We start from the raw sequence: 13,388 nt of genomic DNA on the forward strand, positions 1-13,388 counted from the left end.
AGGAAGCAATCGCGTCGGAAGCAATTGAGGGCGGGCGATGGCGATATCGGTGGGTCCAAAACCTCAAACATTCCGGACAGCCCCTTTGCTTCCATTCGAAGCGAATGCCTCTTGTCCATTCATCCCCCGCAAAAAGAGTCCAGAAGACCTCACCAAGAAGGTGCGAGTGCGCAAAGCAAGTCGACCCCATTGGAGGCTTTTTGGAGCTCAATCCACCCCACTGAAACCCTCCGGCCAGAGTTCCAGTTTGTACAATCCTCTAATGTAATTCCCAAAGGATCCAATATCAATTTCGTTGCGAGGGCCGACCATTTTCGCCCACGAATTTTGTGTGTTTCATCACGATCATAATAGCGGTGTGCAAAAACGATTATCATTTAGCTAATTTAGTCCAATTTCCGAGGAGTTTTGTCCAGTTTTCGATTTCTAAAAGTGGGAACGAGTGTCCGAAAGGTCTAGTCCCAATTCTTGGTACCAAGGGGAATTGGACCGGACCTACTACATATATATTTTTGTATTTCTTCAAAAAAATTAGTGGATTTAGTTTATTATTTTTTAGGAGATATGAGCCTATAATTGGACAATAAAATATCCGGATGGAAGTATATGATTTGTCTCGAATTCTGAATTTATTTCTTATCATGTTTTGTAAAATAAGGGTGTAAAGGATAATCATTCTGTTTAAGAAATCAATTTTTGTTCTACAAATAAATTTTTCTCTTTTTGTTTCCTTGATGAGTTTATAAGAAAAAATATACGTTTGATAATGATACAAAATTTCTATTGGCAGAGTACATAAAATTTTTCCCTCTTAGGTGGTAGAGGCGGCCAATGGACAGAGATTGGTGACTAGAGGACAATGGTGGTGGATGGCAACCAATGGACAGTGACCGGTGGTTAGGACAGGTGGACAATCAGCTAGTAGAGATGACAAGCAACGAGAAGAGTTTATTTCTCATTTCTATTCTAGAAATAGAAAAGTAAAATTTTATTTCTAATTTCTAATCCAAACTTAATTTTGGACTCAAAATTTGTTTTAGAAATTAAAAATGAAATTTATGTTATTTAATATATATATTTGTTCCAAATATGTTCATGAGAATAGAAAATAACTCTAGTTAGAAATAAAATGGTTATTATGCGTGCTTTAAGATATCCAGATGGAAATAAGAAAAATAAAATAATGAATAGTTCCATTAGACCTAAATTAGAACCGATTTAGTCCCTGGTTCCCAATATTGGGAATTGGTTCTCTTGGTCTAGTTCTTGATTCCATCTTGGAATTGGACTGAATTGGGAACCAATTATCCTTAGGTCATAAGGCAAATTCGAAAAGTGACCCAACTTTAACATGCTTAAGTTTTATAGCATTATTAATGAAAAATGTAACATTTGTTTATGATGCAACTTGCAATGGATTACAAACACCAAATAGGCATGACTCGTGATTCTCGCCCAAAATAGGCTTTCTTCGGACAGAATCATCGTTGCTTCCGCCATTATATGAGCAAAGGTTCATAATGCATTCCAGTTTTAAATTTCTGACAAGAATCCTCCAAAGAAAAGTATTTTTCGTGGAGTCAAAGAGGGGGTTAACCCCGGACCAGTCAACTAACTTAACCACCAAACCTGGTTAGGGTTCCCCCTGGGGCTTTGCACGATTGTCACAAGAAACACGCGCGCCGTGGCGATGCCCACGCGCAGGACCTTCCGGTGGAGCTGCACTCGCCCGGTGGAGACTGCCAAGGGGGCGCTCGAGGAGGCGCGTGTGGTCGGGCGGGGCGAAGAGCGCGTGGGGTCAACTGCTTGTAACCGCAAAACGGAGTGCGCCGCAATTGAAGAGCTTGTCGTGCGCTCGCCCCCACGTGGCGGATCCTCCACACTGCTCTTCGGATTCTGCGCCAGGCGCTATTGACCTAACCAGAGTCAACGAAATTTAACTACAGTTAGACCCCGTGCATCATTATAGGGAGAGAGGGAAAATAAACAAAATAAATAAATAAGTGAGTGATAAACGTCAGAAATTCCCAAATTCTTTAAGGGCTTCCTCCAATTCCATTCCCAGTTCACGATTTATAAAAGTCAAGCTGTATGCGTGGACATAATGTAAGAGAAGCACATTATAAATGCATTAAAAAATAGTAAATTTTTCGATTGAGATGACCTGGTTACATTGACTGATAAATTTAAATAGTTTATGACATGATTCATTCAATTTGATTTGAGGAAGTTGTTTTTCGGTAAGATAATTTAGCTTCATATGACATGATATATTATTTTTTTCATAATTTCAAGCCGCACCATATTCTATGGTCCAAGAGAGAGAGACGAGGCTACCGTACATGGTTTCCAATTTCATTTAAGTTCATGATGTATAAAATAAAAGGACTTTTAAATTGGCATTTTTGGTGTCATGAAACATGAAAGATTCAACTACCACAACCTATCTACAAATATCATGGATGTTATAATTATTTGAGAAAAAGTATTCTTCTAAAAATGATCTAATAATGTATACTCCTTTTGATTTTTGAACCATCCATCATTAACGGACATCAGCAATTTTAACCTCGGAACAGGTGGACATGAGTGTGGTAATCTAACATGGAAGTAGACATGCATAATTGATCTTAGGACAGCTTATGTACATTTATATATTCAGTAACATTTGCTCACTAAATAAATTAGCTCATCATTTCGTTAGTTATATACTATTTTGCAATACAAATATGTAAACTTTTTAACTCGGCTAACTTCATGGATGCATGTCTCGTTTGCACGCATATAGAAAATCTAATCACAATGTGACCACTAAAGAAATCACAATTGGAAATTGGGGTGATTGGTTTGAGAATGAGTGGGTTCAAAACTTGAAACTTGGAATCTATCTTATTAAAATTGATTCTTAATTTTGAAATCTGGAATCTACTATTTTTGCCGTGGAACCTATTATGTTTTTCTAGTTTAGTTTCAAAGTTTTCCTAGGAAATGATTTCTTTCTTTCTTCTTCCTCTCCTCCTCCTTCTTCTTTCTTCTTCTTCTTAAATCAGGACAAATAATAGTCATAATAAAAAAGTATGAGCAACAAAACAGCTCAAAACAAAATATTGATACAAAAGAAATGTAAATATAAAGTAATATGAAAGTTAAGTTCATTTAAGAAAGAAATCTTCTTCTAACTTGACAAAATAGATTTTTAATCATCGGTTCTCGGGTGAGTGAATGGGTAGGTGGGTTCAACACATAGAAATTGGAACCTATTAGCACAATATCGAATCCAAATATTTGGAATTGGGAATCAGATTTGTTTCAATGACTGGTTTGGTTCGGTTTCAGGAAGAAGAGTCTTTAACTTAAATCATAACTCGGCCCTAACTTTACGCATATGAGGTCGTCTGCCGTGGTTCGCGGGCTGCATTAGTCATACCCCTCCGAAGCAGGACACCATTAGCGACCTTTGGTATTATCTAAGGTAGAAGAATGACATCGAACCCAATAAAACAATGAAGACGTCATTGTCTAGGTTATCTAATAGCCGTCTTCCACCATGCCCATCTTCTTGGACTTTCTGTGGGAATGTTATCATGAACCCCATAAAAATCATCAGGTTTTGGACTATCTGACCCGGAATTTAGTTATGTTTTATCCATACGGTCGTGAAGATGGTTGGAACTGAAATTTGGGATAATGTAGAGTGACATTAGCTCAATTTAATACAATATCATGAACCAGCATGTTAACCGAAGTGGTTCACTTATCTCTATCTAAGGCCCTTCTTTTCTAGGGTTGTCTCTGTCAATCTCCCAAGGACTAATCAAATTTGTGGCCACAAGAGCTCTTGCTACAGATAATCTAATCCCAATCATGCGTATACTTATGTATGCATTTATGTCATCTTCATGCTTATCTCGTAGTGCTCCAAGACCTTATCGTATGATGCTGCATTATTTTATTTCCTAGGTCAAACTCACAGCTAAGCTAGCCATTATGGGAATGGGGGTACCATTTCGATTGATCTTGACTTCCTCGTTTGAGCTGGCGCACCTCCTGTTGCCGTGCGAATTACTTCTCGTATCCTTAGTCGTGCACTGCACTTGATAGGTTGATTCATGGGCATGGGCGTGAATTGTCAAAAAAGGAACAGACAAGTTGACAATTGGGATCTGATCCGAGGCGAATGGTTGAGTGCTCTCATGATCCTTATATTCTATTATTTATGATTGGGTGCACTTAGCATTCCATACTAAAAACTCCGGAGACTAGTTGAGGATGACAGAATTTTGGATCTCCAAGGCCCGTTTAGTAAGGTTTTGAAAAGTGTCTAAGGGTACACTTTTACATTTTCCTTCGGAAAATCTTCGTTCGCATTCCAAATTATTGTACCGTAAAAATTGTATAAGAATTAAGCTTGGCCAAATGAAAGATTAAGCTACTACCATCAAATATAATTAATGAAAATAAATACTCGAAAGAGGCGAGGAGGAGCATGGTTTCGGGAGATCTGATTCTTGTCCCTACGCCTTGCACAAGGGCAAGAATTGATCGTACATCCCCACCCCGCACCACTCAGTGTGCGGTTGGGTTACCCCAACTGAGGCAGGTCGACGCTGCTTCTCACGAGGATCGGTAAAAATATCATTCCTAATTGTCCTTAAGGATAGTCCGACCGGGCCTAGGTTGAAATTGGGACAAATGATTGGCTTTCGCTGACGTAAATTATGAAGGAGAGGAAGATAAAAAGAAGGAAAATGTTGCCTTTTCTTGTTCGGAAAGTAGGGAAGTGAAAAGTTGAGGAAGATGAAGAGAAAATACAAGCGCGGGGGCCCGTAACTCCTTAGTCAATCCTATGTGGAGAGAAATTAAGAAGCAAGTCAATGAAAATTCCTAATTAGCCTATGAAATGCCTCATTTCCTTAATTTGGAGGGTTTCCTAGTCATTTTGATCATCCAGGCTTTGCTTACCTTGCACGTTCTATTCTTTCCTAGAACTTTCTCTTCCACGAACTCCATTATTGATCGTGGTCGGTTTGCACCGAAAAAACATGACATGAGATGAAACGCATTATAGAGAGACTCGAATATGACGCGGCATAATAGGTTGCACCTTGTATATTGACCAATAACTGATATGCTCTCATCTTTACTGAGTTACTCGATATACACAATTGGTCATTGCAAATGTGATGGTTCGATGTAGCTTCTTCTCCCGTATTCCAAAGTTTGCAACACTCGAGCTCTGCTCTACCTAAGGTCACTAGTTTGTTACCCCACCTCCTTTGCCTCTCTTCTCATTGTTCCGCTATCAAATTGCATGTCATTAATATTCAAGAAATACTGTTTATTCTAACATAATTTGAAGTTTTTCTTATGACTTCTATCACTTCACATGCGATTAAGAGATTTTATATAATTTATGAAAAAAATTGTATGTCATACTGTGTTTGTGAAAATCCATGTTTTTTTTGGTTAAGGTTGTGAAAATCCATGTTTTGTCATATTATGTACGATAATTTGCATAACATCCGAGTTTACCATCTAATTAATATGAATTGACATGAGTTATGAACAACATATGATACATTAATAAAAAATCATCTTCCCTAATTGAAAGGGGGGGGGTTGCAACTTTGTCGCATGAAATTTAGTATACCTTACTATATTTGCAAGAAAATTTACCGATCACCAATTGGGCGGTTGGCTGAGTCATAGACTTTGATTTTCAAGCCACATAACTAGTTCGATGCCGTGGTCTATCATCCTTAATTAGTCTACGTAGGACAAGCATGGGTCAGTCTCGAACTTTCCCACCCTTGAATGGTGGATTGCATATCGTGATGGTAACCTCGCCACTAGTATTTAATATCTCACCAACACCCTAAAATTCAATTACGTTAGTGATGGGTGAGATACGTTTTCATTATTATTTCTCTTGTCAATCTTACTTTAATTCTCAACTTATTCTCAAAATTTTATCTGGCCTTTTTATAAGGCGTGAGTAAAAATTTAAAATGGAAATTAAACTTTTTTACCGCTAATCCCATGAGGAGACAAAGATTACAACTCCTCACTTTTGTCATTTTACATGGGAATGATGGTTAAGGGGACAAGATTCAGTGATTAGTCTTGTACTTCTCAACCGTAAATGGCGGGGTGCAATGACAACCTCGGCACCGGGCAATTAATATCTCATCGGCGCCCTAAAATTCAACTATGTAAGTGACGTGCGAGGTAGGTTTCCACTAAATTCCCAAACCTTTCTTTTCGCGAGAAAAAAAGGAGGAGGAAGGAAGCAAAACTACTGGCCGCGGACTCCGAGGAAGATATAGACTTTTTCGAAAATGCAGAACAACTCATCACGAAAAAACACAGCTCTCTCTCTCTCTCTTCTTTTTCCCTCGTACCAACACCGTCAAAACAGTTCAATCCCCCGCGTTATCAACGTGAGCGCGCGCGAGAGACCGGGTCGCATCGCGCCGTGTGAACGCACGTCTCGCGTTGTAGGCTCGTCCGTCCCTACACCCCGCGTGCGTTCGTCCTCCCCAGTCAACAGTCAACACGGACCTCGGAAGGGAAGGCAGGGGGCCAATGGCAGGGCACCCCGGCTGTCGGGCACGGGGCACGTGTCCCGCCGCGAGCGGGGCGCCGACACACGCGTCGCCCCTTCATTGGGCCTGGGGGGGCAATCAGTGAGCTGGGGGAAGTCAGACGTCACGGTCCAGGGGCAATTCAATGCTCGGACGCAGAGACCGAGTGAGAAACGTGGGTGGAGTAATGCGCATGAGTCGTGGATTTAACGGCGTGATTTCGAGGGGGGCAAGGGGCGAAGGTGGGTAGAGAGCTCCTTCGTGTATAAATAGCTGCGCGAGGAGGGTGGGGAAAGGCAGAGAGCGTGTGAGGTTTGAGAGAACTTCCCACGAGAAACAGAGAGGAAAAGGAAAAAAAAAAAAACAGAGCGTGAGTGATACACGAGAGTGCGAGTGCTGGTTTGATCGGCCGTCGATCTTCTTCTTCCCCCCTTCTCTAATGTCCCCGCTTCTCTGAATCCCTTTCTGCGAATCATCTGTCTTTCAAAAAAGAACAGGAAAGTTCTGATTTTTGGGCTTTTTTCTTCCCCGAGAAAGAAAAGAAAGAGACAAAACTTGGACGGTCTTGAGGATTTCTTGAAGCCAGGTGTTTTCAGAATCGAGATCCAGAAACGAACCTTTTTTTTAAATTTTTTTCCTTGCCAGATCGGGTGTTTTCTTGCTTCCGGTCTCTTTCTTCTTCTTGCTTTTTTCTTCTTCTGTTTTCTTCTTCAGCTGAATCAGCTCAGAGGGTGATTTTTGTCCCTCGAAGGTTGGTCTTGAATTAAGCTTCTGGAGTGAAGAGGTTGTGTATTAAAGACTTCTTCGGTCCATATCAATTTGGCAAAATCGCTTCTTTTCTTTGCTTTTCTGCAAAAAGAAGAAAATCTTCATCCTGTGCTTTGATTTTGGTAAGCAACAGGTCACCAAAAAAAAAAAAAAAAAAAAACCTTCTTTTTCTTCTTCACCCCTTTCCCATCTTAGTAGTCCAGATCTGAAATTAATTTGCAGGAACGTACATTAAACATTTATGGCAGCGATCATGGATTTCTACAATAGCATAACAACCGCAGCTCTCGAACCAGAGTCATTCGATACTGGTGGCAATGAGCTGATGGAAGCACTTAGCCCTTTTATCAAGAGTGCTTCCCCATCGAACCCTTCGTTTTCTTCTCCTCCCTGCAACTACTTCTCCTTCTCAACGCCATCCTCCTCTTCATCTCTTTCCCAACCCATGTCCTACCCCGACCCTTGCTCCACCGCCTCCGTGACCCAGCTATTTCCTGACGGGTTCTCGGTGCAGCAATCGGGTCCGACGGGTTCGACCTCTACTATCCGACCCAAGTAGTACCCCAGATGGGTCAGATCATCCAACCTCAAGCCCACCTTCAAGATTCTTCCTCTTATCCGTCTTCTTTCTATCAGTATCACCAGCAGCAGCAGCAGCAGCAGCATCACGGCGGCGCCGCCGGGTTTCTTGGGCCGAGGGCCGTGCCGATGAAGCAGGCAGGTCTCGCCCAGAAGCCCGCGAAGCTGTACCGGGGAGTGAGGCAGAGGCACTGGGGGAAGTGGGTGGCCGAGATCCGGCTACCCAAGAACCGCACCCGCCTCTGGCTCGGCACCTTCGACACGGCCGAGGAGGCCGCCCTTGCCTACGACAAGGCGGCGTACCGGCTGCGGGGCGACTTCGCGCGGCTCAACTTCCCGCACCTCAAGCACAAGGGGTCGCACATCCAGGGCGACTTCGGCGACTACAAGCCGCTCCATTCCTCCGTGGACGCCAAGCTCCAGGCCATCTGCCAGGACATGGCCGAGAAGCCAGCCGACGGCAAGAAGAGGCGCTCGGCCCCCGCCGGCGGCGGCAGCTCCGCAGCTGCTGCCTCGCCGCGGAGGCCGGAGCCGGAGCCGGAGCCGGTGAAGACGGAGGTGGGAGTGTCGGCGGCGACGTCGTCCTCCCGGAGAGCGACGACGCGTCGGTGGAGGAGTCGTCGCCGCTGTCGGAGCTGACGTTCAACGACTTCGTGGAGCCGCAGTGGGAGAGCGTGGGGGTGCCTGAGAACTTCTCCCTGCAGAAGTACCCGTCCGAGATCGATTGGGCTGCTATCTATTCTTGAAGCCTTTTTCACTTCTCATCATCATCATGTCATGTCCAGTTTTCTCCAGTAGTTTCGTCTTCTTTCTCTTTCGAATTTCCAAGAAGCGCAGTATGTAATATGTTAGGAGTAATTTAGGGAAAGCAGGGGGCTCTGCTGCGATGGAGTTTTGGCAGTTGCAGCGGCCACTGCTAAGCCTTGTATCGTCGTGTAAATCCGACCACGGTCCGCCGGGGTTTAGTCGGCGGTACCGTGGATCATCTCATGCGTTCCGTGTTTAATTTTTGTTAGTGGAAGAGATAATTATTTGCATTGTCCGAACTCGGTTGGTGTGGTATTACGTGTCTTGAGTACGTGGTGGTGGTGGTGGTGTTGGATCTTGAGATGATATTTTGTGGCGCTCCGGACAGGACAAAAAGGCCACCCACGGGTCAGGTCCGACTCAGCCCCGTCCCGGAGTGGACGCGATTCGCGGGTCCATCCTGCGACTTTTGCTTTAGTAAAAGGTCGGGAACACAGCTCGGAAATGGAAATTGGCCAGATGGGAAAGAGTGATTAGGCGTGGAAATAGTCTTTAATTTGGCAAGCGGTTTCCATTTATCCCGGTCTTTTAAGAATTTTAGAAACTAGTTTGGTTGATCAAGGGCTCTACATGCCATGGAGTACATGGGGGCAACTCTACCGATCTTCAAGCATTCGATTTTCGGGATTTATGATGTTTAAGAATAGATCTTGATCATTCATTGAAATTTTAAACAATTTTGGGGTAGGACGCTCTGAGTAGAGATGCAATGGAATACTTTGGAGTATTTCCTTTCAAGTTGTGCCTTGGGTCTGCAAGTTACAAACACGGTTGGCGACATGAAAGACGGAGCTTTCATCATCCAAGTCCTCGCTTCCTTCTTTACAGATTCCAGAAGGAAGCGTACAAATTGGACGATTTTAGAAAACCTTAAAATCTTAAGAGTGAGCTCATTGTCTGCCTGATGCAATTGCTGCTTGTATTCCAAGCTCTTACTGTTCTACAGCTCCTATTGATCTCTTGAACCCTGTGCAAAGATCCGCTAGTCGAATCATGCCACGCCATCGAAGTTGTGGTAGCTCAACTGCAAGCCCAATGCCGTCATCGGCATCCGCATCCTCGGAACACCGAGTGAAGTGCCAGATCATGAAATAACCCAATGACGTTATGCTTCATCTAATAGTGGTACAATAATGATGAGGTGCTCAATTGCTTTTCGTTAATGACATGACATAGTCAAACTTAGTGGCAGGTAAAGGTGATCACTTCTCGGGTGGACGGTTCCACCTTGAAACTAGTCCCGCTTATTAATTTCATGGATTTACTCTAGCGGTTCGATTATAAGGTGGGCTTATGGAATCGTCGCACCAAATTTCACGCAAGTGACCGGTCAATTCAACCACGGGTCAAGATAAGATTCTAGCACCCATGCGGCCTAAAGAGTTTCCTCTCAAACACGTGCAAAGATTACTTTACAGTCCTCTTAATACTTTGAACGATGAGTAGGGGCAAATGGCAGCAACTAGGGTTTTTAACTTACAGAAAATGAAGGTGACCAAGAACAACCGGGGGGGGGCTGAGGTCACGAGTTGGGTTTGCAAGGAATGGTCGGAGGTGCGACCACGAGTAAATGGGAGTTGAGAGTTGAGGTCTTGAGTTGATAGGAGTTGAAAATACTTCACTGTCCTCTCAATACTTTGAAAAATGAGTAGATTAAAGAAACTAAAAAGGGCAACTGGTAGCAGTTTGGGTTTCTAACTTACAGAAAATGAGGTGAACAAGAGTGAGGGAGGGCATTGAGGTCGTGAGTCGTGTTTGTGAGGAGCGGCCGGAGATACGGCTTGTGAGTCAATAGGAGTCGATAGTTGAGGTTGTGAGTCAATAAGAGTTGAGAGATGAAGAGACCAATAGAGTTTTTTGAGAGAGTTGAGACGCGAGAAATCGAGATGAGACAAGATGACTAACGAGTGAAATTAAGGATTTGGGCTTATATATATATTGAGAGGACTTTTTTTAAAGAGTTTTTAATACTTTTTATTTTTCTTTTCTTTTCTTCATTTTTCCCCCTAACTTTGTAAATTGGTGACAGCTAGTGACCCCCTCTCAATACTATGAAGAATGAGTAGATTAAAGAAACTAAAAGGGCAATTGGCAGCAATTTGGGTTTCTAACTTACAGAAAATGAGGTGAACGAGGATGAGGGAGGCGCTAAGGTCGTGAGTCATGTTTGTGAGGAGCGGCGGATGTACGACTATGAGTCAATAGGAGTCGAGAGTTGAGGTCGTGAGTCAATAAGAGTTGAGAGTTGAGAGATGAAGAGACCAAGAGAGTTTTTGAGAGAGTTGAGACGCGAGAAATTGAGATGAGACAAGATGACTAATGAGTGAAATTAAGGATTTAGGCTTTATATATATATATATCAAGAGGACTTTTTTTTAAAGAGTTTTTTAATACTTTTTTTCTTTTTCTTCCTTTTTTTCTCCTAACTTTGTAGATTAGTGACAGCTAGTGACCCTCGCTTGATTTGGGTGAGGGCTCGAAGGTTGGCAAGGGCCAACAACCTCGCCCATTGGTTGGTGAGAGCCTTTGCACCCTCGTTTGGATTTGGGAGGGCCTAATGCCCTGCCTGTGGCCAAAGAGGGCTAGAACGCCTCACCTAGACCAAGCATGGGTTGTTGCCTGTGACTAGGGGTGTCAAAAATCTAATCGAATCGAAAAATTCGATTTTTCGGTTCGGTTTTCATTAAAAATCGAAATTGTTTTTATTGGTTCGGTTTTATAGGTTAACCGAATCGAACCGAACCAACAAACCGATAAGAGCTTATTCCTTGGAAATGAAAAATATATACAATAGAAAAAAAAAAAACAAATGCAAAAACCGAAAACTAAAAGCTGAAAACTAAATACCGAAAAACCAGAACCGAATCAAAATTTCGGTTCGGTTCGTATTTGGTTCGGGTTTCATTCGGTTCAGTTCGGAAGTTTTCCTAACGATTCGGTTTGGTTTTTTGAAAAGCGAACCGAACCGAACCATTGACACCCCTACTGTGACTTGCAATGATCGGCCGTCATCGCATTTGGAAAAAAAAGAAAGGAAGGAAAGAAAAAAAAAAGAGAGAAAAATTTCAAAAAAAAAATTAAAAATTATTTACGTCAATGCTAACTATACCACATAAAACAATTGATTGCGCGATTTTGGGCCAAAATTAGCATTATAAACTCAATTGGCACAAATACAAGAAATTTAAATCTACAGTGATTTAATTGAAAATTTTAAAACTTAAAAAAATGTTTAGAATTGAATTAGTATCAATATAATAGGTTTTAAAACTTTTTTTTGTGCTTTTGCTAACATTATGCAGTTGGAATCTTTTCCTCTTTCCAAAGATTTTAAGAATCATTGTCAAAAATAATATCTACAGAACTATCACCTCAACAATAATTAGATCAAGATAATGTGTTTTTTTTTTTGTTCTGATCACTAACTAAAAGATTATTAAGAGACCAAAATCTGCAACACTTGAATCCTTTAAGTCAATGTATATCTCGTCCTAAAATATTGTTATACTCGACCAAACCGAACTAAATGGTAAAAGATGAAAATAACTTTCTCATTCTAGCTAACGTACACTTCCTTTATAACTTTCAAAGAGAAGAATCTGAAACAACTGCTCAACTTCAAATGCAAACAGATAACAACTAGATGGAACAGGGCAAAAGCGCACAAATTGGACGATTTTAGAAAACCTTAAAATCTTCAAAGAGTGAGCTCATTGTCTGCCTGATGCAATTGCTGCTTGTATTCCAAGCTCTTACTGTTCTACAGCTCCTATTGATCTCTTGAACCCTGTGCAAAGATCCGCTAGTCGAATCATGCCACACCATCGAAGTTGTGGTAGTTCAACTTTGCAAGCCCAATGCCGTCATCGGCCTCCGCATCCTCGGAACACCGAGTGAAGTGCCAAATCATGAAATAACCCAATGACGTTATGCTTCATCTAATAGTGGTACAATAATGATGAGGTGCTCAATTGCTTTTCGTTAATGACATGACATAGTCAAACTTAGTGGCAGGTAAAGGTGATCACTTCTCGGGTGGACGGTTCCCACCTTGAAACTAATCCCGCTTATTAATTTCATGGATTTACTCTAGCGGTTCGATTATAAGGTGGGCTTATGGAATCGGTCGCACCAAATTTCACGCAAGCGACCGGTCAATTCAACCACAGGTCAAGATAAGATTCTAGCGCCCATGCGGCCTAAAGAGTTTCCTCTCAAACACGTGCAAAGATTACTTTACAGTCCTCTCAATACTTTGAACGATGAGTAGGGGCAAATGGCAGCAACTAGGGTTTTAACTTACAGAAAATGAAGGTGACCAAGAACAACCGCCGGGCTGAGGTCGCGAGTTGGGTTTTGCAAGGAATGGTCGGAGGTGCGACCACGAGTAAATGGGAGTTGAGAGTTGAGGTCTTGAGTTGATAGGAGTTGAAAATACTTCACTGTCCTCTCAATACTTTGAAAAATGAGTAGATTAAAGAAACTAAAAAGGGCAGGTAGCAGTTTGGGTTTCTAACTTACAGAAAATGAGGTGAACAAGAGTGAGGGAGGGCATTGAGGTCGTGAGTCGTGTTTGTGAGGAGCGGCCAGAGATACGACTATGAGTCAATAGGAGTCGATAGTTGAGGTTGTGAGTCAATAAGAGTTGAG

At 42.2% G+C, this 13,388-nt stretch overlaps 1 protein-coding gene across 1 annotated transcript; it reads left to right on the top strand.

Moving 5' to 3' along the window:
* The first annotated feature begins 6,867 nt into the window (after nucleotides 1–6,867).
* Nucleotides 6,868–8,977, top strand: LOC104448081 (ethylene-responsive transcription factor RAP2-4). The gene is given in 2 exon segments (XM_010061866.3): nucleotides 6,868–8,442; nucleotides 8,445–8,977. Coding segments are annotated over 2 exon segments (756 nt in total). The 5' UTR covers nucleotides 6,868–7,919; the 3' UTR covers nucleotides 8,678–8,977.
* Nucleotides 8,978–13,388: the final 4,411 nt, after the last annotated feature.

This window comes from Eucalyptus grandis, chromosome 11 (assembly GCF_016545825.1).
Source record: "Eucalyptus grandis isolate ANBG69807.140 chromosome 11, ASM1654582v1, whole genome shotgun sequence".
Taxonomy (NCBI): domain Eukaryota; kingdom Viridiplantae; phylum Streptophyta; class Magnoliopsida; order Myrtales; family Myrtaceae; genus Eucalyptus; species Eucalyptus grandis.